This window comes from Fundulus heteroclitus, chromosome 17 (genome assembly GCF_011125445.2).
Source record: "Fundulus heteroclitus isolate FHET01 chromosome 17, MU-UCD_Fhet_4.1, whole genome shotgun sequence".
Classification (NCBI taxonomy): Eukaryota; Metazoa; Chordata; class Actinopteri; order Cyprinodontiformes; family Fundulidae; genus Fundulus; species Fundulus heteroclitus.
Genome location: NC_046377.1, coordinates 20076320 through 20102323, shown reverse-complemented (window position 1 = coordinate 20102323; position 26004 = coordinate 20076320). Strand labels below are relative to the sequence as shown.

At 43.3% G+C, this 26004-nt stretch overlaps 1 protein-coding gene across 7 annotated transcripts in view; it reads right to left on the bottom strand.

Moving 5' to 3' along the window:
- The window catches only part of kmt2e (lysine (K)-specific methyltransferase 2E), a 47629-nt gene extending 23075 nt beyond the window's left edge, over positions 1–24554 (bottom strand). For 2 of the 7 annotated variants that reach the window (XM_036149170.1, XM_036149173.1), the window contains exons 1-9: positions 24195–24554; positions 12766–12950; positions 5580–5694; positions 2948–3177; positions 2720–2859; positions 1649–1830; positions 1521–1559; positions 1224–1424; positions 385–515 (exon numbers count right to left, since the gene is read on the bottom strand). In XM_036149170.1, the coding sequence (XP_036005063.1) occupies positions 385–515; positions 1224–1424; positions 1521–1559; positions 1649–1830; positions 2720–2859; positions 2948–3177; positions 5580–5694; positions 12766–12836 (1109 nt within the window). In that variant the 5' untranslated portion in view covers positions 12837–12950; positions 24195–24554. Of the gene's footprint in view, positions 1–384; positions 516–1223; positions 1425–1520; positions 1560–1648; positions 1831–2719; positions 2860–2947; positions 3178–5579; positions 5695–6630; positions 6723–12765; positions 12951–24194 lie in introns of those variants that run through there. The other 5 variants (XM_036149172.1, XM_036149174.1, XM_036149175.1 and 2 more) reach the window with 3 other exon arrangements.
- Between the last annotated feature and the right edge of the window lie 1450 nt (positions 24555–26004).

Sequence of the window (26004 nt, the reverse complement as noted above, 5' to 3'; positions counted from 1 at the left end):
ACGGCGCTATGTGCAAACACGGCGGTGGCAGCATCATGCTGAGGAGGTTTTACAGCAAAGGAAAGATGTTTAAAAACAGAAGAACCCCCCCTGAACACCCAGCCAGGAATCAAAGCATATTGAAGTGTTAGAACGGCCTAGTCAAAGTCCAGACCTAGGTCGTTTATGAACGAGTAATCTGCAAAGCGTTTGCTAACGACATAAAACCCCAAACAGTACATGGAAGATTTTGTTTGGAAGGAGACAGATTTAAATGGTTCTGAATAAATTTGCAAAGCAGCATAAAAACCGCGTTCTAACCTCACGGCTCACATATAATAAATAAAAAGCCAGCGGCTGAAAACGAAACCAATGAGACGGCGGCAGAGAGAGTTTTATGCCGACCTCTTGAAGAAGTATCCGTTGGCCTCAAACTGCTGACGCAGCATGAACTTCCCCCTGTACTCGATGATGAGGGAGTCCGGGGGCAGGTCCCGCACCGCCTTCAGGATTTTCTTGTTCTTCTGAACTTGACTCTGGGGAGCGACACAAACGAGCCGACGTCAGCACAAAACGCGGCGCACACACAACGACAACAGCTTAAAACCAGGGAGACACGCGCTACACTGCAAAAACGGACCTAAAAATAAGTAAAATGTTCTTAAAATTGATGATTTGAGCAGGTAAATTATATTATCTGCCACTGGAATTAGTATTTTGTCCCCTAAAATAAGATAATTAGATATAATGCACTTGAAATGAGACAACGGAGATGAATTGTTCCTGTTTTAAGTGCAAAAATCTTGTTCCATTAGCAAAGTATGTTATTTACCTGCTGAAATCAAGGACAAATACACTCATTTTAAGAAAAGTTTACTTAGTTTTAGTTCAGTTTTTGCAGTGTAAATGGATGTTGAATAAATACACACACTGCAAAAAATGGAACAAAAATAACTAAAATGTTCTTAAAATTAGTGTATTTATCCTTGATTTGAGCAGGTAAATAAGATGCTTTGCCAATGGAATAAGATGTTTGCACTTAAAACAGGAGCAATTCATCTCCATCGTCTTATTTCAAGTGCAGGATGTCTAATTATCTTATTTTAGGGGTAAAAATACTCATTCTATTGGCAGATAATTTGATTTACCTGCTCAAATCAAGGATAATGCACTAATTTTAAGAAAGATTTACATATTTTTAGTTCTGTTTTGAATAAACAGAACTATGACAGACATGTTGGTACCTCCACAGGGGGTTTGAAGGAGGCGGGGTGCGTGTTGTACGCCAGGTTCTTGCCGTCGCCTTGCTCTTTGACACGCAGCAGGACCTGGACGTCCTCGCTGTACTGGTTGCTGCTGGCCTCCTCATAACGCTCCATCCACGTCTTGATCTTAGTCTCCCACATAGAAGGGGGCTCTGCGGGCTCCGTGTCTGGAGCGGCACCCTGAGAGAGGAAGAGGAAGAGGAAGACGACGGTCGATGAAGCGGAGGACCTTCTGGGAGACTTCGTGGACAACGTTTTGTGTTTCTGTGACTCTACCTTCACTCTGGAGGACTTCCTGGAACCCTCTCTGAAGGCCTGCGACGACAGCAATCAGGAGGAGAGTTAAAACCGAGCGACTGTAACAAAACGCTGCTTATTGCGACTGAATGGAGGGGAAAGTTGACCTTCTTGGCGCGGGCAGAGGATGCCGGCGGGTCTTTATCGCCGCTCTTTTTACGCTTCTTCTCGGCCTGTTTGTTGCCGAGCCGCCCGGTCGTCAGCGTGATGGTGGTGGGCGTGTGCTGGAAGGTGGAGTAGAGCTCTAGCGGGACCTCATCTCCGCTCTCCGTGGCGCTGGTGTCCCCGTCTGAACAAGCATCGCAGTTAGAAGGAGAACACGGACCAGAGGAACATACCGAGCTATAAAAAGCTGCAGCTGTCACGGGGAGAATAAAAAGATAGTTGGGCTGCAATAATAAAGGGTGCTTGCTCTTTTTTCCAAATTAAAATTCCAGACTTTTTTTAAAACTGATATTTTTTTTCCCCAAGACCTTAACTTTATGTACTTGTATACCTGTGTGCCTACTGCCTACTTCATTGGTTGAGATTGTACAAACTGTTTATTAGAAATGTTAATTTTTATAGGCTAGTATTCAATGAACAAATGCATTATTCACAGTAAATTATGCTTTTACTGATGAAAACGTTTCAAAACATGAAAATCACAAGTACATGAATTTCACATCAAACAAGTGTTTGATTCAATTAGGCTAATACAGTACGTGACCAGTTAGTAAAATTATAGTTTTATAGCCTACCTTCCTATTTCTCATTTCACAATGCCTTTGATGAGCATACTGTAAAATTCATACTTTATTAAGACTTTCACACAAAATTCAAGACTTTTCAAGGTCTGGAAAACAGTGTTTCAAAATTCCATACTTATTAAGACTTTCAAGACTTGCCCTGTAATAGAACGAGCGGCATATTGCGAGACAATGAATTACAGAGCTGCAGTTTGCTCTTTGTCCAGCAGGTGTCACTGTGGCCTAAAAACCAGGCTGGGAAAATGAATTTGGGCTGCCTTGCAGGAGGAGGAGGAGGAAGCCTCCAACCTGCAACCTTCACTAACAGGCTGGCCATTTACAGCAGCGAGGAAGCCAGAAAAAGCAGAACCGAGATAAACATCTTCTGGCTCTCTTCTTGCGCCGCCAGTTCAGCGCAGAGGGATCTGAACCAGCCGCGGGTTCGCTCACCGGACAAACACTCTCTCTTCCTGGTCTGAAGCAGGATGGCCCTCTCCCTGTCCAGATGTCTCGGTTGGCACCGTTCGCACAAGTAGGTCTCAGGAATGTTCTGCCTGTCGATGCCCATGCAGTCGATGTGCTGCCAGGCGCTGAAAGGGAGGAAACACAGAACAGGGCGCTTATCGACATGCGACCCGACTCTGCGGTCGGATCTGGCGGCGCCGAGCGGGACGTTACCTGCACTTGTCACAGCAGATCATGTAGCCGTCATCGTGGGTGAAGCCACAGATGCAACGGGTGATGTCGGTCCCATAGCTGCTGTCCTCAGATGTGCTGAGCGTGGTGCCCCGGGACGCTTCATCCTGGGGCCCGGAACCAAAGGGTACCACCTCTCCCTGTCGGATCAACATGGAGGGTGGGGGGGAGGCTGGCGGCGTAGGTGGGGGCCGCGCCCCATAATTATGGTCCTGAAGCGATAAAAATATATATTGTATTGATTAAATTCATAGTAATATTTAAAAAAGTATTTTTAACTTTTGAAAACTGGAATATCAACATTCTATAATAAAAAATATAAACAGATAAAAAGTTTAATGTGACAATTGGGTTCCTTTATAAGACTTGTATTAAGAAAAATGAACAAAATGTACGATTTAAAGTGTTGGGAGACAGAAATATACAATTATATATAACAATAATGGAATCGAGATAACTTGTTGCAGGTCTGTAACGTGGAAATAATTATAGTCTTAAAAATAAAGGTTTTTTTTGATGAATTCCACGTTTCCCAACACAGCATCTAATCCAGCGGTCAGAAACATCTACAGTTCAGAAAACAGCTAAATAAAAATCTGCCTAGAGACAATTAGGTTCCTTTATAAGACTTACATTTAAAAAAACAAAAACAAGATTTTATTTACGATTTAAAGCGGTGGGAGACAGAAATATACAATAATATATAACAATAATGGAATCGAGATAACTTGTCGAAGGTCTGCAACATCTACAGTTCAAAATACAGCTAAATAAAAATCTCCCTAGAGACGCAAAACCCACACAAGAAGTTTTTGGATTAAATTAAATAACCACAATTTCAGATTTTGAAAACTTTTGTAAACAGAATAAAAACCTTTACTATGGACAAATCGTACAGTTTCCAGCATAATGACAATGTCTTGTTAATGCTCTTTTTAAGCTACTTTTAGAAGCACATTTACCATAAAAAAAAGAGCATTTGCTAAAATATGCCTTTTTTAAACTGTGTATTTTAAAACGCGGCTCACTGGGGCCTGAAGAGCTACAGGCTGCAGTCGCTGCTCAAAACATACAATCATTAAGCTTTAAATAAATAAACTTAAATAAAAAACGCAGCCAGAGGCATGTCAGTACTCAAAAACACAGTCAAACCTGCGTCTAGCTCTCCTTAAAACCAGAAAATCTACCAGTTAAAACGGTTTAGTTTAGTAAATAAAGCGGCTAAAGCATCACCGTCCTGCACAGATTCACTCCTGATTGTTTCATCTATTTTAGATTTTCTGCAGGGTTTCTGAAAGCTGCTCTAATGTCGTAAAACCCTTTATTTAAAAAAAAGGTATGTGAACCGGCAACAAATGGGCAGAAACAGTTCAGGGTGAGCATCTGTCTGCTACGGAAGATCTTTGCGCAGGGAGAAGTTGCAGCTAGCTCTCCTCCCTGTCCTGATATGACTGTTTGCTAATTCATCTCGTAACGTCTTGGTTGGCGCACAGATAACGTGTGCAGCACGCTGCAGAAACTCCAACCTTTGACCAGTGTATTAAAGGCTAAAGCTGCAGCCCAACGGCTCGCATCAAACCTGCGGCGACCCCCAAGCTCTCTGTTAAAACACTTTTCCTTTAGAGGCCAATTTCATTTTAAAGGCGGGATAAACTTATTTAGCAATTTTGTTTCAAATGATTTGAAAGGTTTTCATGAGTTTTTGGAGTAGAAAGCTAAATGAATGCAGAGCACTACATCTGATAACTTCCTGTATCCCATGAAAGCAGATTTTCTGCAGTTTAATTTGAGATTTTTTTTAGCGTTATGATGATTTAAATTTTACTCCTACGTGAACCAAAGGAAATAACCGACACTACTTAAACATATTTAGCGCGCCTCATAGTTTTCAGCCTGGATCCTGGTTTTCGTGCATCATGGAGGTTGTAGTTTTCTCACATTTAAATGCCCGTGCTAAAACTACAGACCAAACCAGTGCAGTTTGTCTCCAATTAAAAGAGATAAAACATCGGAGGAAGGATGGCGGTAACATGGATGAATTTAAGGGCTAAAATTAACCCAAATAAGATTTTAAAGACCTTGTTGGAATCCTGCTATTTTATTATTATTATTCCTTTATTTAACCAGGAAAAGTCCCATTGAGATTAACAATCTCTTTTTCAAGGGAGTCCTGGCCAAGATAGCGTCAAAATATTACATTACAATTTACATTACAGTTTACAATAACATCTATCTAAATTAGAATTTCATAAAACAGTTACAAACCATAGATCTCATTTCCAAACCTTTGAGCAATCGTTTAAAATGTCCAATCGGAATCAAATCCTGCTAGATTTAAAATATCAGTATAGCAAAGATTCATATTCAATATAGGCTTAAACGTTCAGAGATTGAGGCTCTCTTGACACAACGCGACATAATTTAGTCTTTATCTCATCATGTAGCCCAAATAATTCGCCTTTGAGGCCAATCAAAGAACAGGAACCGCACACCTTGCTCTCATTCCAGAGTCTCCTTCATTTGGCCGCGTTGCGACAGGTTTTGGTGTTCTGCCACTTTCGTTACAGACAATTAAATCAAAAAGGGGAGGACAAAGTCCGGCTGGTGTACTTACAGCGTACGGCAGGCCGATGTAACTGTGGGAATGGTGAGAAGTGCTGCTGTAAATCTGGTGTGGGTAGCTGGACTTCTCCACCACCACAGGGCTGGCCTCCACCGATTCTGGTCTGCTGGACGGCGACAAACATCAAGGAGAAAGGAGCGTTACTCGCAGCGGCAAATCTACCCTGGCTTCCCTTTTAACGTTCCAGCGAAAACGCGCGTCCATCCGAGCGCTCCGCAGGTATGTCGATGAGCCGGTGGCTCCAAGCGCGTTGACTGGGCCTGACACCCAGACGTGGTAAAAGTCACTATCAAACGTATCCTTATCTTCAAACTGACGTACAAGGAAGGCAGTCGCTAAACATTTACAGCCTCTCCTGCACACAAAGCAACAAACGCACCTTTTTGTCTAAACCGACTCTTGCCAAACCAGTAGAACTACTTTCCCCGGGCGCAAACTGTAGGCGAGGGAACCAGTTTGGCCCTCTGAAACAAACCGACCAACCAACCACTTATTCTGATGCCATTCGTCTTCTTTTCGCTCGCTGTGGGGGAGCTGATAGAGGAAGAGGGAAGTGGAACTGGCAAAATGGATGGTCAGGTATCAAGAGGGAAGAGGAGGAGGAGAAAGCGACAGAGTAACAGAAACGAAAAGAAGAAAAAAAACGAGGGAACTCTCATAAATGATCCACATGTTCGGTCAAGAGGAAACACACACTTGATCCTTCTCGTCAGAAGTTTTTGCAGCGATTCGCTCTGAGCTGTGTGGGAAAAACGGACACGGCGGCGCATGTGTGGCAGCTGATGAGCGGATTCCCTCCGCCGCTGCGTCTCAAGCCACTAAAACGAGCAACAAATATGGAAGACGAGGGGAAAAGCTGCAGGTTTGAGTCTCTGAACCGGCCACGCTCGTCTGGGTGAAGACGAGAGCAGGACGGCTCCAGAAAAAGAGTCGAGGCTTTAAAACAAAAGTCGAGCAGCTTCTAAAAAGTTTAAAGTTGCGTGAGCTTTCCCTCCGAGTTTCAGAACTTGTTCCCTCCGAGTTTAACGTGGGTCTACAGTACCTGCGGGAGCCCTCCTCGGCCCTATTGCTCCTCTTGCACGCCGATCGAGCTCTGTGCAACACTTCCTGTGTGTGTTGCCGCTCGGCTCCTCGCTGTCAAAGTGAAAACGTACGAGCGAGCATGAGGTCTGGAGGCGGGACCGGGGAGAGGGGCGTGTGCGCTCCAACAGATCAACTGCCACATGCAGCACGCTTCGACTTTCATTTAAAACGACGGGAGAGTTTAAAAAAGCTACCAGGGGGGCAACAATCAGAATAAAAGGAATATTATAACGCTGGGTACCATTTATCAGCTCAGGGTGGTGCTTAAGTGAAGAACAAAATGAAAGGGCGTCACTATTTAACAGATAAAGTGTCTATTTGGTGAAAAGGGGCGCTGCAGATTTATTTTTAAGTGCAAGTACGGCAGGTAAAAGGTTCGAGTCGTTCGTGTTTTCACTATCGGCGCGTGTAGGAGGCTCTGACCGAAGACGATACATTGGCTGTGGGTGCACTCAGTTACAATCCTCGTCCAGAACAACAGCCGGCTGCCTGCAATATGCATGAACCCTGAAACAGAGGGAAGAGGAACAGAGCCTGAAAGGATAAAACACTTAAAAATCTTAAAAAAAACAATCTTAAAAAAAAGGTAACTCGCTGGTGTAATCCTTTCATAAACAAACATAAACGCTCGTTAAATTCAAAGTCATTCGTTCAGCTTTGTGTGTTTGAGCCACGATGGATGAAGCTGTACGGTTACCACGACCGATTTTTCCCACTCCAAACAAACCAGTTTACGACGATTCTCCTTATGAACGGCTTCCGTGTGTTTTATTGTCCGATCTTTTCTTAAAACGCACGGCTCAAATGTTTTCTTAGAGTCACACAGACCACAAGTAAACACCCTTAAAGGAGCACAGCGCACCTTCCACAGCGTTTGCAGTAGGTCGCCCCCTTCTGGTGACAAGCTGTAATGACACGAGTGTTTGTGAGCGGGAAAAGCTGCGACTGCACTTTTGTTTAGAGACGTGAATCTGAGGTAAGAAAACTATAAATACATAAATTAGCCCATGTTCTCTGGGTAATGTGTCAATGGCAACAGAGATTTAAAGTATCCGGGTGAACTAAAGCGCGTCACAAACACAGAATACAACCTGATTTACTCTGTTACGAACTAATGGAGCTTAATGAAGCAACTGCGGAAAATAGGAGCACTCATTTTACGCGGCATCTATGGGGGAGAATGAATATTTTATATTATATATATATATATATATATATATATATTATATATATATATATATATATATATATATATATATATATATATATATATATATATATATATATATATATATATATACACACACACACACACATTTTTAAACTTGAACAATCCTCCTTTAAGGGAGGTATTTAAGAGAGTTCTTGGAAAATCTGGATTTTATTTTGCCAATACACTCATTGGGTTTCCATGAAGAGAACAGTATGTGATGCTGAATATATGTATTGTATTGTCAAAATATTGTCAAGTAGAAACTTTTTTTTTTTTACCATAATACAAGGTACTTCATTTACTTATTTACTTTTTTTTTTAACTTAGTTTAAAGTTCACAAGTGCAGTGAAGCCTGTTCTTAGCTTAATGTGTAATACCACTAGCAGCAAATGTTTTGTTATATTTTTATTGTTTATAATGGCACGGCTGCCATCTTGTTTTACAAGCATGTTTCACAGCTTGTTTTTAGTTGCACTTTTAATTCAGGTCAACTCCCTGAAGAAATGCTTGACATAAAAGCAAGGTTTTAAAATAATTTCTTTAATTTCTTTTTATGAAACAAAAAGGAGGGGAAAAAAAAAATCGATTAATCGGATTTGGTATGATAAAATCAGAGATTTATTTTTTAATCCATATCACCCAGCCCTACCTAAAATTATTTTTACTAAAGTGACACAAACAACAAAACAAATACAACATATTTGGGGACCATTTTGAGAGCATCTGCAGCTTGATCGGTCAAACTGAGATGTGATGAACTTGACTATTAACTATTAAGTCATGCTAATAGCGCTCATCGCTGTAAACGAGGTTAAAGACTTCCTGAATCAACCGGCCAAGCGGATTTTTTACCGGCCAAAACGTTTTTACTGACGGACTCCTGCTAAATATCTCCACATAATCCCGCTATGTAATTAACGTGAGCTAAACGCTAGTTGTTAGCAAACGGACGTGACGTAGTTGCCGTTGTTGTCGTGTCACATGTGCGCGTTTGTTGTCATACGAGCTGAAGGCAGAGGAAAATAAAGAAGCATCCACCCAGATGAATGAAAAACACGACTTATGTGGTACAAACATTTACTCGCCATGTGGCAGCTAGCCCTCTGAAATTTACTCGCCACTTCGGACCCTGGTTAAAGAGTTAAGAGAATTCAATGCAAGCCATTTTAAGCAACAGTAAAGAGTTTAAAATAAACACGGAGTTGTCACAGGAAACATTAGAAACTAATTAAAAGGAAACGCCTTTTTGTTTTACTTCCCTGCAGTCATTAAGGCTCAGAGAGAGAACACGAATTACAGAAGCTAACAGGAAGGCTGAACTTTAATTCATCCGTTTTATTGTGGAGCTTTAAACATGTTGGATTTAAACATGCTGGCAGCCATTTAGAAATCTGAATTAAGGTACATTCTCCAGAAAGAAAAACAGCTGTTTTAGTAACGAAAGTCACGCCCACTGCAATAATTGACAACACAGACAAATTAAAATCTCAACTCTGTTAGCATTTTGTCTTTATTGTATAAATATGGATAAAACCGTGGTTTACAGCAGTATGACGCTAATTAGCTATTGATCGGTCATAGCAGGAAGGGTCTGAGAAAAAGTACTTGAATGCGGGTTTGAGCTTCGTTCCACATTAGTTAGCGAAGAGAAATCAGAATTGGCGGACCAGAATTGGATAGAAACCAGGGATCCAAATGGAAATCCTCCAATTAACGGATCAGTTGCTTTATGAGACTTCTCATCTTGGGGTGGGGCTGTTACACAACAGTAAAGTAGTAAAAATGTATATAAAATGGTGCGTTATTTAATACGTGAAGTGAATTTGATTGATTTCACGGCTCTGAGAAGTCAGGGAGGCGGCTGTGAGTTCTGTCTGGTGGGTACAGCTCACCGCCTGGGAACTAAACCTCTGACATACGCCACAAGAGGCCGAAGAAGCAAAAAAAAAAAAAAAAAAAAAAGAAGAGGACAGGGAACAGACATGGAGACTCGGCGGCAGAAGAAAGAGCAGACTCCTGAAGAGATCCCGCTTGCTGCTATGGCAACAGTACGTCCTCCTCCTGACGGCGAGGGCGCGCACGCCGCGTCGATCTGGACACGCACGCTGCATTAGCCCGCAGCTGCTCGTGCTGCTGCAGCCTTCGGTGGGTGGGGGTGTGGGGGGTGTGTAGTGGGGGGGGGGTGGGGGGGGGGGCGTTTAAAGGACGTGACGCTGCTGCTGCTACGGTGAGCAGCCAGACCCAGCTGGCTCACATTGAACCGTCGACCAGGCAGCGCGTAGACCTGCTTGTCCAGCTTAGCTCCGTCCCTCAGGTCTGGATGGAAACTACGCAGCAGCAGCAGCAGCAGCAGCCCCCCCCCTCTGCTTTTTGAATATATTTGCAGCGGGCCATCGCACCGAGCGACCAGACAAAGAAGGGAGGGAGTCCAAGCAGAGGGGCTTTCTCTAACCCCACGGTGACAGCGCTGCTCTGCAGAGATTGGGGGGGGGTCTGTACGAGGACCACCTGTCACTCAGGCCAATGACTATGGCAACAAGCCCTGCGCAGTGCAATGAGGGAGTTGGGGGGGGGCAGATACCATGGTAACTCAAGCTGTCACAGCAACAGCACGGAGGAAGGCAGAGGGGTGGGGGGGGTGGGGGGCTATCCCTGCTTTAAAGAGACAGGAGTCCCTCTGTGAGCGGATGACGTGTTCTTCTCTAGTCGCACGCCGAGGTTTCACCGCAAAAAGGCGATGTCCTTGACGAGGCCACGGGAAACAAAAAGGGGAGGGGCGGCAGCGGCAGGCGGGTCTTCACGGGGGGGGGGGGGGGGCCGGGGGGCGTTTCCGCTCCACTGGCTGAACGCCGTGTTTCACATGATGTGCAAACATCGCGCCGGAGCGCCGAACAACGGGGGACACGAGTCACGGACGGCGCTGGAGCCGCCGGCTGACGGCAGAGCGGATCCGGCGCTGAGGGCCGAGCGTCGGCGAGTTTGTGATAATTTCATAAACGGGGCCGCTGCAGAGATCAGGAGCACACGTTGACGCATAAAGACATCAAACTAAGGCCGGCTGGGGAAGAAGAGCCATCAGACAACGTGAACGGTGACGCACACGGGCCGCCGGACCCGCTTAACGAGAAAACGTGGCCAAGGAAGCGTCTTCTCACATCCTGTTGACAATATCGAACGTTGTGAAATTAAACCAGGAAAGGTCCTCAAAATCCATTTTAAAGGGGACATATTGTACTTTTTTTAAGTTCTTTCGTTTCACATTGACATCACTCAGTTGTGGTTTATAAAAAGTGGAACTGCAATGCTTCGGTGTGAATTCCTCGTTAATTTAACCCCCACGTTCCTCCTCTCCATCCCTGTTCTGAGGCGTGTCTGGGAACAACTCGTTGTGGCGCCGTCTCTTTAAGACGCCTTCGCCCCATTCAGCCATTTTTGTAGTAAGCTGGGGGGACGGTGTAATAAACAAGAGGATATTTTACTTTATCCACTTGTAGCTTCGGTTTCCTTCACCTTAAACAAGAAATAAAAATGGCGGATTCATGGAATTGGTAATCCGGACCTCCACGATGTTGTTTAGTTACGTAATTGTTCAAAACACGTAATAGAAAATAGAAAAAAACTGAACAGCTTGAAAGTTATGGTCCAAAATGATCAAAGCAGCTACCGGAGACTCCACACAGCAAAAACGGATCTAAAAATAAGTAAAATGTTCTTAAAATTAGTGTATTTATCCTTGATTTGAGCAGGTTAAGAAGATTATCTGCCAATGGAATGAGCATTTTGACCCCTAAAATAAGATAACTAGACATCCTGCACTTGAAATAAGATGATAGCGATGAATTGTTCCTATTTTAAGTGCAAAATTCTTTTTCCATTGGCAAATCATCCTATTTACCTACTCTAATCAAGGACAAATACACTGATTTTAAGAACATTTTACTTATCTGTAGTTCCGTTATTGCAGTGCAAATACACAACAAAACGCATTTAAGGGCTAAAAAAGTGGATTTTGCACGATATGTCCCCTTTAAAAGAAAATTTCTGTTTGTGGGAGGGATCAGAAAAAGTCCTGAGAAGTTGACTGCAAATCAGACGCCGTTGTGAATCCTGTGGGGTTTAGAAATGTACTGTAAAAGTTCTGAAGATTTAGGAAAAGTCGCCGAGAGATTTGAAAGGTTTTGAAGCCATGCGGCAGCCAAAGTGTCGGCTTTAACTCTAAATGGGAATATGGTTCTAGGAAAAGATCATGTTGACTTGAAGCCATTGATTTAGCCGTCAGATTCATGAGGAAACGGGTCAAATGATGCGATATCGTCTTTATTCACGTTCAGTTCGTGTACCCTGGTGTGACTTTGGGCTTTTCAATGCCCCTGGTGTTGACATTAAACAGGAGAAGAAAGGCAACCAGAACATGAAAGCCAGGAAGAGACAGCGTAGAGAAAAAAAAAAGGAGCAAAACTGAGAAGGCTTTAGTGCACAGGTGTCAAACTCAAGGCCCGCGGGCCAAATCTGGCCCTTCAAGGTAAATTATCCGGCCCTCGAGAGCAAAAAAAAAGGCATATATCCTTTTATAGTGTATAAAGTCGCTAAAACTGTGACTCCTGTAAGTGTAACTCACCCCAATATCAACTTTTTTTGCAGATAAACTGTACAAACTGGGCCTAAGAGTGCTACTTTTATGTTACTGTGCATTTTCTATACTACTGTGTGAACTGGAATGAAATTATGAAATGAAAAGTATCGTCTATACACATGCAAGCGGCCCTTTTAATGACTTCATGATGCCAAAGTGGCCCCATACAGAAATTAGTTTGACACCCCTGTAGTGCATCAAAGGCAGCTCTAAACAGCGAAGGCAGGAAGACGTTGGGTTTACTCACTCTGAGCCTGCAGCCATGTCCAGGTATGAGGCGTCTGCTGTGTCCACCCCTACTGGGATGACTATGCTCATGACGTTCTCTGCTGATCAGTTCTTGTCCTACTGAGTCCAGAGAAAGGGAGTCCGAAACACTGAGGCATGCCAGCCACAGCAGTCATTGCAGACATCTAAGTGCATCCACAAGGCCTGGGAACACAGGAAGGGAAGATATTAACACGACTGCAGACACTTTCAACGCACAAACGCGGATCAAATCAAAGCTGCGGCGATGATTAAAACCCGAGGTTCCAGATCATAGTGAAAACGGGGTATTTCCAGCGTACGGAAAGTTATTACACAGAGAAAATTCTGCCAGGACTTCCCCTGTGACGAAGCTACAGGGCTGAGGTTAGCGGCAGAAACGCGGCGTACGGTGAACCGTCAGTCAGGGGACACAAAAGGCTGCACTGTAAGAAAACTCCACAAAGGGGAGCACGAGAACACGGCTGCTGGCCTCCGCTAAGACGGGGAGGAAACGCAACACAGAGGCCATTTTTTTTTTTTTCCCCCCCTCGTCTGACTGAAGGAGGACCGCTCTATTCTGGGAACTCGCCCAAACTTATCTGAGACAGTTCACTGAACTGGAACGTTCACATGTTTTATTCACATTAAGCTTTAGCTTTTAAAACCCCGGCGCTACTACGCAGCCGAGGAACCGTTCGGTGTGACATAATAAGTGCTGGACTGGGTCCCATGTGGATGAAATCTGTAAATTATGTGGGTTTTTTCTTTTCTTTTTTGCGTTTTACGTGCAGCCAGACGGCAGCGTGTGCGTCGGTGTAGCTGCCCTCGACACACACAGCCCTGCTGATAAGCAGGATTAGAGGAGAGGGACAGATGCTGAGACAAAATAAGGCTGGAGGTCACACCTCCGCCTGCCCCATGCGAGCGCTGACCGAACAAAGGCTCGGATCACGTCGTCTCAGGCTGCGTGTGGACGTTAGAGGGGTTACAAACCAGCGCGCTTCACACGACGTAAACACCCGGGCAAACCTGCTCCTGCATGCCTGTTAGGAAAGAATGCAGCTAATCGTTTCCTTGTATAATAATAAAAAAATAAATAAAAAATACATGTCTGCAAGCGTGTGTTTGGCGTGGCTTTCGAGGAAAGCTGCATTTCATGATGAGTTCGCCCTCGGTGCCGACTGCAAAGCGCCTGACGTGGAAACTGAAGGCTTCTTTAATAAGCTCCAGAGCCGCGGAGTAATTTCAGGTGGGAAAGGAGAGCCGCGCGGGCCTGACGGGGGTGTGCCTCACAGGCAGGACAGCTGTCAGCTCCAGGCCCAATTAACAGGAGAAACGAGGCGCCGCTTCCAGGAGAATCCCCTTTTAAATTCCCCGCTGGATCGCAACAACGTGGCTACACGGTTGATATTAAAGCCTGAAAGTGTTTAAGCAGCAGAATAACTGTGTAGCAGTGTCGTGTATTTATTTAAGATTTATTTATTTCGCGACGATAATGGGATAAATAATCAAAGTTTATTTATGTAGCACTTTTCAACAGTCCATATGGTGCTTTACGAGCTGAAATACAAACAAAAAGATGCTCAGACAAAGTAGATAAAACATAAAAAAATTGGCTCAGTAAGGCTAATTAACGACTAAAACACAACGAGATGTTTGGGAATCTTCATTGAGGCGGACCTAGACGGAAATGCTAGTGGGTGGTCTGCTGGACGAAGTTTCCCCCTATGGTGCATCTAAACCACAGACTGGAATAAAAATGTTCAGCAAAGACGGAAGTGCTTCTTCTTCTGTTGTTTTTCTTAAGAGAAATGTCACTACTGTGCATGTCGGAGCGGTTATATTCTGATTAAAGCCTGGTACACAAAAAAAGCACCTTCTGATCGCATTAATCGATTGTCTGCCTGTATAAAAACGGCAAAAATCAGATTTTTTTTAATCCAAATACATTTTAATCCGATCGTGAAAATTTTGCACATGTGAACATAGCCAGTGGTAATCGACAATCAGGCTTGTTTTCCATATTCCTCATTGTGCAGATGGGCTGCTAACTTTATGCTAACATAGCTGCGCTAACGTTAGCTTGTATACGTGGTACCGTTGTGTGTGTAGCAAGTAATGCGTTGTTCTATTAACCAACGTCTGAGTGACCACCTTAAAATCACAACCAACAGCACAGATACATTATAATTGTGGCCATTTCTTATTAAAGAAACATTAAAAAAAAGGTTTGAATACATTGTGGGTTCCAGTCATGTGGTTAATAAGATTTTTTTTAAATTTCTTTATTGAGTATTTTCTCAAAATGTGTTAAACACATAATGGCACAAATAAATATACACTTGTGTGTGACATGTATATGTGTGTGTATAAAAGATGCATATATTTGTTTTGTATTCACCTGTAAAAATTTACTGAGGATGCAGGGAGATGGAGAATACGCCTTTTTTACGACAACCAACTAAAACTATTTCATATAGAAATGATTGAATGTGACTAAAACAGCTGCCAAAAACAACCTGATGTGTACATGCAGGTGGGGAAACTCAAATATTTTTTAAAAACAGGCACTTTCTCCTCCATAGTTGTGCTCCTAATGTTCTTATACGCTTTCCTGGTTAAAGCCCCAGACGTTTCCAGCGTCCAGGTCTTTGGCCGCAGCAGCAGAAAAGATGAGAACGTAGGATGGAAGGATGGACAGACGACCATGGAGACAAACGGATGGATGGAAAGAGCAAAAGATGGGTGGATGATGGACACACTGCAAAAACGGATCTAAAAATAAGTAAAATATTCTTCAAGTTAGCGTATTTATGCTTGATTTGAGCAGGTAAATAAGATAATCTGCCAATGGAATGAGTATTTTGACCCCTAAAATGAGATAATTAGATATACTGCGCTTGAAATAAGATGATGGAGATGAATTGTTCCTATTTTAAGTCCAAAAATCTTAATCCACTGGCAAAACATCTTATTTACCTGCTCAAATCAAGGACAAATACATTCATTTTAAGAACATTTGACTTATTTCTAGTTCTGTTTTTGCAGTGCACAGATGAATAAATGTTTGGATATTTGGACTTAAGGGGAAAAAAATTAAACGGGGACATGGAAACCTCTAAAATACTAATCCTGTCCCTCTTCTTCCCTGCTTATCATGACCTCAGGAAACCCTGAGTGAAATCCTACACCTTTCCACAGCAGCCCTGCATTCCCACTGCTGGGTTTTCACTTGGACGCAGATGATTCAGTAAAGAAAAATAAAGAGGAACCGAGACAGAAAAACGTGGATATTTGTCTCGGTTTATTTGCCAATAACACGCTCATCTTATCCTGGTTGCGAAACTCAATTCGGCCTTTATTTGCTTTAAGTCAGTTAAAAGGGGCCTATTGTGTGTCTTTTCTGCACAGTCTACACAAACCGGAGCAGAAAAGTCGAGTAAAGTACGTTCACCAACGGCGAGTTACATAAAAAAGAAGCCGAACAGAAACATTCTCCGGTACAGGAGGCCTTTAAAAGCGACGCACAAACATTCGCTGCAGCCAAAAAGATTGTGATGGACTAAAGTCAGGCAGGAAGAAAAAAAAAAGGAGGCAAAGTAGAGAGCAGCCACATTCCTGAGTAAATCTGAGCCGAGCTGTGACCGCCTCTGTCTGCGCCTCCTACTTCCTCTAGGAGAGCTGCCGTCCCCTCAGAGAAAGGGGGGGGGGGTCACCCCGCCCAGGCAGATTCCTCTCCCTCCTCTGTGCGCTTCCTAAATAAACCTGGAACAGCAGCAGAGCTGAGGGGAAGGGGAGTGTCGCAGACGGTTGCAGGAGGGCCACCAGAGACCGTTTGGAGCCACCTTGGGCTAAATCCGCTGCTGGAAACGCGTCCGCCGGGCGCGGGGTGTGGAGGTTAGGCAACAGGGCGACTAAAACAGGAAAAAAAAACAACATAAAGCAGGTCGTAGCAAACCAAGACATAGAATGGAAGTGGTTCAGATGTTCTCCACGTCTCCTTTCTGTTCGCTCACTAAATAAATCCCCCGACACGACAGGGAGCTTCACGAATCGCCAGAGCTCGTCGATTAGAGAGGGCGGAGGTGTGTGTGTGTGTGTGTGTGTGTGTGTGTGTGTGTGTGTGTGTGTGTGTGTGTGTGTGTGTGTGTGTGTGTGTGTGTGTGTGGGGGGGGGGGGGTCTAACAGTGATGCTACACAGCCCAAACCTGGGCCGACTCTGGGTGGCGGAAAGGAGCTCGTAGCGTAATCCAGCCTTTCATTTTTCCCTCCCTTTCTCACTACGGGAGACACAGTCGCATCATTGTGCGTAGAAAGCGTTTCTATTTCTGCACCAGGATCGGATAAAAAAATAAAAAATAAAAAAAAGCAACAAAAACACATATTTGAATGCATAAACAGCTTATTACCAGAGGCTGATGTGTAACAGCGTTTTCATTACCGCGCTAACAGCCAAAGTCTGGGCAGATTACGCTTGCAGATAAAAGGGGGGGTGGAGCAAAGCCAAAATACGGGATTTCAACCGAATCCCATGGCAACCGCTGCCAAGCCGATGTGACTTCACTGCATCCCCGTAGCAGCCGGCTGCAGTGACTCAGCTGAGAAACAGCGGAGCAGCAGCGCTGAGAGAAAACGGGACGTTCCCCGTTTCATGGCCACCCCGGGATCCGCCGCCGGTCGCCGTGGCCGCCGGTCGCCGTGGCCGCCGGTCGCCGTGGCCGCCGGTCGCCGTGGCGCTTCCTGCTGCGCCCGAGCGCCGGCGGTGCAGTCGTGCACCGGTAGAGCGGGGAGCGCGGATATCAGCAGCCGCACGAGCAACTTCTCCTTGCACTGAACTGAAAGTGTTGCTGCGCGTTTAAAGCAAGAAAAAAAAAAAAAAAAAGCTAAAAAAAAAAGACGACTGTGGAGCTTATTGGTTGGTGATAAATGGATGTTTTTGACACGTTGCAACCACAGACTTCAACATATTTTAATGGGATTAACCAACACTAGATAGTTCAGAATTACAGAAGTAGAGTTTAAATGTTTTACAAGTAAAAGCTAAAATGTATACTTGGGTCAACCTTAAAGCTCTGATCCATATTTAGGGTCCATGGCCAGCTGGAGGCTCAACTTCTGCCCCAATCTGCAGACTTTTTTCAGCCTCCGCCTGCTTTCTTTCCAGGATCTCCATCTTCTCATCAGCTCAATCCTGCCATAACCACCATGTTTAACACTTTTGGTCTTAACATTAGTCGCGTTTAAATAGCTTTTTAATGCGCATTTGGAAATGTTGCATTAGAAGGGGATGATGAAAATGGCAAACTTCAAATTTTTACACGCGCTTCAGGTGGTTTTTGACTCTTTTGGAAAGCAGTAAATGCGCTAAAGAGGAGATGGAAACATTTGTCGAATCAGGACCGCCTCACATGACGATCAGCTGTTCTTCTCGGATGTTCCCGTAACGCTCCAAGACGGGTCTGGATGCAACAACGGGGACGTGTGGACCGACGAGGACATGTGAACATTTTTAAGTCTCCTCGGTAAAAAAAAGAAAACAAAAAACGGAAACATGGCTCATTAATTAAAGCCTCGCTCCATTACTGATCTGTGGTCCGCGCTTGCTAGCGACATCTCCTTCCTGTTTATTACAGCCAACGTTTGACGACGTTACGCTGTGCGTCTCCAGGTTAACTCACTACTAACCAGGAAACACGTCTGATCTGCATTTTCTTTTGCGTGATATTTTAAAATTCGCCGACTTTCACGTGTTGCTCTGTCCACCTTATGGCTTGTGACGTTTGTACGTATCTGCCTGTTGCTGCATGGATGACTTCTTATTGTCTTCTTACCATATAGTCTGTTTTAGGGCTGGGCAATAAATCGATTTAATCGATTAATTCGAATTTACAATTCTTTAAGATTTTATTCTTGGAAAATCTGGATTTTATTTTGCCAATACACTCATTGGGTTTCCATGAAGAGAACAGCATGTGATGCTGAATATATGTTTAGGCAAATGTATTGTCAAAATATTGTTAAGTGGAAACTTTTTTTTAACCATAATACGAGGTACTTCATTTACTTTTTTTTTTTTAACTTCTTAGTTCACAAGTGCAGTGAAGCCTGTTCTTAGCTCAATGTGTAATACCACTAGCAGCAAATGTTTTGTTATATTTTCATTGTTTATAATGGCACGGCTGCCATCTTGTTTTACAAGCATGTTTCACAGCTTGGTTTTAGTTGCAATTTGAATTCAGGTCAACTCCCTGATGAAATGCTTGACATAATAGCAAGGTTTTAAAATAATTTCTTTAATTTCTTTTTGTGAAACAAAAAGGAGGAAAAAAAAAATAGATTAATCGAATTTGGTATGATAAAATCGGAGATTTATTTTTTAATCCATATCGCCCAGCCCTAGTCTGCTTTGTTCACTTTCACCCAATAGTTTGTGCTGAGAGCCTAAATGGCACAAAGGTGAACGTCGGTGGTCAGGCTGTACGTTATTCGGGGCCATCAGAGTAAAGGGAGCTGAACCATCACACTATTCAGCTCTTCATTTGTAACACTGACTAACCTGTGTTGATGTAGTGTATAAAATCCTCTCCACAGTTCATTAACGTTGTAATTGTTACATGACAGGACGCGTGGAAGCGTACGGGGTCCTTATGGGCGTAACGGCACGTGTGACGTTCACTCAGCTTAGAAAGCTGTTGTCATCGGAGGCCGACTAGCAGACCCACACGCAGCATTTGGAGAATGCACAGCGCCGCCGACTAAAATGTGAGCTATGTGTCTCTCTGTGAAACAGGGGAGGGGGGCTGCCGGGGCGCCCACCGCAGAGAACAACAGTAATAGCCACTCAGGATACATTACAACAGAGTTTAATGATCAATTTTTACGCCTGGACTGCGGTGGTGTTACGTCACCGATGCTTTTTCTTTTTTTTTTTTTTTTGGACGCATGAGCGCTCGCGTAGCGTCACTGCAGCAACAGGAAGGTTAAGGGGGGGGTGTAGCGAGGCTGCAGCGCCAAAGCCACCTGTCAGGGAAACAGCTTGCTACTTTAAAGAGGGATCTGTTACGGCCCAGCTAGCAGTAGAAAAACAGGTCACCTGAGCCCCGGCTCCTCTTCCCAGCTGGGACGCCATGTGACCGAGCCGGGCTCCTGGAGCCATTCAGCTTTCTCTCCGGGGCCTCGGGGGTCTGGACACCACGCATGTGAGACCACCAGAGACCGGGAAGCGGCTACCCGGGGTTAGTCCCACATGGTGAGGTGCATCTACACGGGCACACAGAGAGGCGTTACTGTTCCAGGTGTAAGACTTCACTGGCTGGAGGATCCATGAAAGGAAAGAAAGCTTTCAGGCTGGATGCACTCGTAGGTTTTTGTCAGTGCAGAGCCAGATGTCCCGTGACTTTCCTCTATCTGCTCGTCCCGTCAACAGAAGTGAAAGGAGGAGAAACTGCGTACATGCCGGCTTTCTCTCAGAGAGCACCTAGGAGTTCGGCTTAAAGGGGGCGGCGGCGCCTGAGGCCGCCATGGAGCCACGCTACGACAGGAGAGGCGGCACACCTCCGCGCGCCGTCTTTGTTAAACACAACAAACAAAAAATACACACGTGCAACGCGGCCACCGGGCTCACATTAATCCAGTTAGGCGTTTATCGCTACCTGTGCCGCTACGGCAGAGACCGACAGAAATAATGAGCATTTCAACTGGGGGGGCTGCTCATTTACAATGTTTGATTCTGTGTGTTAAAGGGCAGAGTATAATCAGACCTAAGCAGTAACCACTTAACTTTATTAAATGAGTAGAAACTGACTCTGGGTCGGCTGCTTATTCCACACCGTGTCGTTCAGGGGGGACGACCAAATAGGTAAAACGATAGTTTTATAAGAGTCAAAACTAAAACTCCACAACGCTTAACAAGCATTTAATATACTTTCTTCCATGTTTTCCTAATTAACATGTTACCGTTAGATGAATATATGATTAACTAGAACGGCACAAAGAGGCCGTGCATTGTTATTCAAGATTAAAGCCATTTTCAAAGAATGCAACCATTACGTTTAATAAAAACCCTGATACATATGGAATTACATTAGTTTGTGGTATTTAAGTATTATTAGAAGAAAATGTTTACTTGATATGAAGTTGTTCTGTATTATAATTATTAAACGCTATGAAATTGGATATGAACGTGACTATGTGATTGTTTGTAACTAATTGATCAGAATTCAGACTAAATTGGATTTCATATCTATATAGAAATTGGAGTTGACTGCAAAGTCTACCTTAGTGGTTACTAAACATCACATGTTGGCCTTGGCCAGTATGAGATTCCCAAAAATGGTAACCTAAGAGTAAAAACTATTTTAACATGATTTAATTCCCTTTTTTAATAAAAAAAAGCACCATTTATCCATATTGATGGTGACCTATAATGCCCTGACTATCACAGCTATAAGTGATAACATTTAGTTACTGTTATAATGATTTTTGGTTTACAAAAGCAACATTTTTTTGTGGTTTTGAAAATGTCTATGGTAAACCTTTCCATTGGTAGCAGGGCTCCATGTCTACACTTGGCCTTGGGTGGGAATATGAAGGCAGCAGGGACAATGAAACACTGTGCCTGTTATCTTGAACAGGAAATACGGTTATATTTGGGTATGATTCGTTTTATTGGGAAATTTACACACAAAATGAGCTGATAATTTGAAAATAAGTTGCTTGAGTAATAAAAGAAAAACCTTCAAATTACTGATCACATGAGAGCATTAGTCAAACATGGACTTAAAATAAAAATAGATGACAAGAAGCTTAGTGAAGAAAACAAACCTCAACTGATTGTTACGAGGCAATTTTATTGACTATTCTTGACATTAGATGCAGTAAGTACCTCTTTTTTTTATTACTACAATTATCTGTTGCTTTGTGATCCAAAAAAAGGTCATATAATCCAGCTAAAACAGCATAGTGAGATTTTCTATCTGCATGAACATACTGAGCTTAAAACACCAGCAAATAGCACAGGCCATGAACACATGAGGCTAAATTGCTGTATAATTTGTTTTGAGAGGGAAAATTCTCACGTAACTAGACTTTATGTGATTTTATCCTGTAAGTAAAATAAAAATCCTGTGCTGTGCAGTTGCCTTTCTGCGAGTGTGTCGGCGCTGCAGTCAGTCCGGCCGATAGGGGTGTGGAGACGGCACAACGTTGCTATTATGTTACCACAACACTCTGGTGCCTGTCGCCATTTTCAGAGGACGGCGTGTAGCCGGGGGAGCCTCGCCGTGGGAAGAAAAATCCCCCCCAAGAATGCATTCAATCTACTCTTTTTTTACACACTCCACTCCAAGTGTCCCTCTGTCGGTACAGTTTCTGTGTTGTTGACCGCCTGGAGTTGTTGTGAGTTCGTCGAGCCGCCCGGCCAGCTACCGCAGGGCCCAGGCATTACGATATTAGCCTCTCGAAGCGCGATGCTAGCAGGGCTTCGTGTGTCGGTGCAGATAAAGCTAAAAAAAAAAAAAAAAAAAAAAAAAAACACGGCGTGTAGTTTCGACTTTTTTTTTTTTTTTTTTTAGGACGACGGCGGTTCGAACAAAACAAAAAAAAATGATAATTTCTGGGCATCTACGGTGGGAAAATAACCCCGGTGAGCGACGGGCGAGCTAACGGAAAGCTAACAGCTAACGGAAAGCTAACAGCTAACGGAAAGCTAACAGCATAATGCGTAGACGCTTCCACGACAGAAGTGGATTAATGCCCGGGATGGTCGGAGACAGGAAAGACCGACGCCATCAAAAGCATGCTCGCTACCAAAGCCGACTGTGCGCGGTAAATCAGAGACAGTGGGTGCAGAACAAAATATATTTATACAAAAAATAATAATAGCGACAGGGCTCAGAACGGCTGCCGACGGAGAGTTGCTTTATTGAGAAAGGCGAGCCTGAATGGAAGATCCCCCTCCCCCATGGCTGCAGCGTTTGATCCCAACACACACCAGCTCTAAAATAAGTGACCGTAAAACATCTATCTGAGCACGACAGTAGCAACAAAACAACAACACCAAAAAAAATCGTTTACTATGATGGCATCGGTTGTATTTTTTTTTTTTAGTTTTGTTTTTATCCCGCCTTGACATCAGCGCGATACTGTAAGGAGATAACTATAATGCAACCAAGCATTTAAGGTATTCCAAACAACTGGCTCTGCTCTGAGTAGCCTGGACATAAACTAAACACATTCTGGTTTCTGTTTATCTAAAGGATTATTGTTCTCTGGCTTTGAGCGCTGGTTCTGTATACGTTTTTTCCCCCCTTTCTGAACGGAAATGATCATTTAAGGCGAGGCAAGTGTTTTTAAAAAACGGCTTTTAAGTACTTATTTTCCGCTGCAAGATATAATAAACTGAATTGGCGCGTTTGTTGACAGTTTTTTTTCCCTTAAATCAGATAAGGCAAGATAAATGCATGGTAATAAAGGGTGTTGCACGGTGTAGTGTAGGAGATCACACTGTACACATACAGAAAAATTAATACGCGTGTAGCGAAGATGAGGTAATCTACATCCGTGCAATTAAAAACAGATGAAGGTTAGGATCGGGGGATCAGACAAAAAATGACAGAAAACCTTAGCTAGGCTGCTTAGTGGGCAACTGAGGTGCAGATTTACACTGAAACGCGCTCGGTCCCTGTTGTTGAGACCGTCGCTTTGCCCCATGTTTAATGTATGTACACAAAAGCGAATAAAACCGTGCGCAATATGGCCCGCAGTGTCAGCATGTCAAAACTAAACACCCCGGCGACTTCCACTTCACATCTGGTTATGTGTTGCCGCTGTCCGGGAAGCATATGACGCGTTTTCTGAACAGACATTCAGCCGCGTCAATGTTCTGAATGGAGACTTTATGCTTGTGGACAGATCCGTGTAATGTAGAGGTTTTTTTTCCGTGTACGTTTCCCCCCCCCCGAGTTCACGTTTATGGTGTCCCCCTGCTCTACGTTTTTTTTGCGATGATCTGTCGCCGTGCTCGACTGACGGCTTCCACATCACATTTAGTCTGTTATTAAACGTGCCGTGTGGTGCGTTACTACGCTATAAACGAGAAGTCAGAGCCTTATTCGGTTTGTGTCAAGCTAATTTGAGATCGTAGCATGCGCTAGTTAGCAAGTGGTCAGTGGGCTTGACAACTTCATACTTCTGGTAGATTTTGGTGCCCCTTTGTAAGCGTCTTTTGAGTTTTGCACAGCATAAAACAGGCGTAACGAACTTAGCGCTCACACACTGTGATTTACTGAGGTTCAAGACCAAGTTAGCAAGCTACTCTCAGCTGATATGTTAGCAGGCAACAGCATGCTAGCTAACTACAGACAACAATACACGTCCAGGCTTCATTTAACCTTAATCTGTTATCGCCACATAATACAATTAACTTACCTTTTCAAGTCCACTCTGGAGGCTTTGGATAGCGAATATGGGGACCTGGGTAAGACCCCAGTCGCAGCTTCCACAATCAAAACAATACTTCAGTACACACACTGCGGATTCCTAGCCTAGGTTTAAAATGTTTGTATTCAGACGTGTTCTCTGATGGTTCCTTTTCCCGTTTCTGAAGAAAACACGCGCCCGTTGTTTTCCGTTGGGGCTCCAAAATGTAGCGAGAAATAGATTCGAAACCGTTAGGAAAAGCCTTAGAGCCCCAGTCAACGGCGACTTTTAGAAATTAGATCCCTTCAAAACCAGTCTCTTTTCCCTGTGCAAAAAATGGCGGCCCTGCCAGGACTCCCGAGACTCCGCCTCCCCCACGAATGGGCTCCGCCTCCACATTCTGCGGGGCTACACTCCCCGTTTGACAGGGGCGCCGTGACCGCTCTCCATGCGCGGTCACGAGCGCGAGTCTCCGGCAAAAGCTCCGCGACATATCCTTCAGTCACACCGATGCCAATTGTTTGTTTTTATATATATATATATATATATATATATATATATATATATATATATATATATATATATATATATATATATATATATATTAATTTTAACAATAACACAGCAGGTGAATGTATTTGTACTGTGTACCGAGGTTTCTTTGACAATCCCCCCCCCACACACACACACACATTTAGACATGCATGCAAAATTGTATAATAAATATAACATAGCGACCATACACTAGTTTGGAGATTAAAGTTGAATTAGGCATAGTACCAAATACAATATGCCTTTTTTTAAATTAACAAGATGTAGTTATTTAAATTTACTTAAAATTGCAAGCAGACAAAGACATTGTAACCAAATTAACAAATGTAACAAGTTCATACATAATTATGTGATCCTAATTTATGGTTTTCTTCCTACTGCATAATTGTAAATTAATGGTTCTTTCAAATTTTATATAAATTTGTACTATTGCTCCTTTCACACATTGGATCCAATCTGTATTTATCCAGTTAATTGTTTTACAACATGCCAGATTTATTACATTTCATTTTCTACACAATGAAATTACAATTCGTTTGAATTTAGCACTCGTAGGCTTGTAAGGGATCACCCAAATCCATCACAACACAGCAGAAGGCTAAGCTGTTATGCAACTTCCTTACACAAGAGCAGTGTTTTATGGGATAAAATTAAATTGTGAACAAATAGACACAAACTGTACAAAGGAATCTTATTGAGCTTGTAAGAAACCACTTAAAGCAACATGAAGCAAATGTCAAATACTTGAAGTAAATTTGATTTCTAGAGCACATAGGTAAGGAAGGGAGGCTAATATGTAGTGGCAAATGTGTTAAATCACCAAACTAAAGCACATATAGATAAATTACACACAGACTGGTGTTTTCAAGCCTTTGTTTCCATTAAGTGTGGTGATATGAGAAACCCAAAACAACACCATATCCACAGTGAGGCATGGTGGTGGCAGCATCATGACCTGGGGTTACTTTTCTCCGGACAGAACTGAGGTTTCATTTTGGTTCTACATGGGTCTCATTTGGGCCTAATATCGAAAATGAACCAGCACCAAATCAATAAATGCAGTTAACATTGGGCTCTTACATAATGCAAGCACAATCCCAAATGGGGCACATCATTTGATTATTCATAAGGGCCTCATATGTTAATATGGCCGGAAGACTAACGAATAAAACAATAATAATAAAAAAAGATTAAGATTAGTTTAAGTGTGCACACACTTGTGGCTTTATTTGTTAACTTATTTATTTATTTAAGCAGATTTATTTTT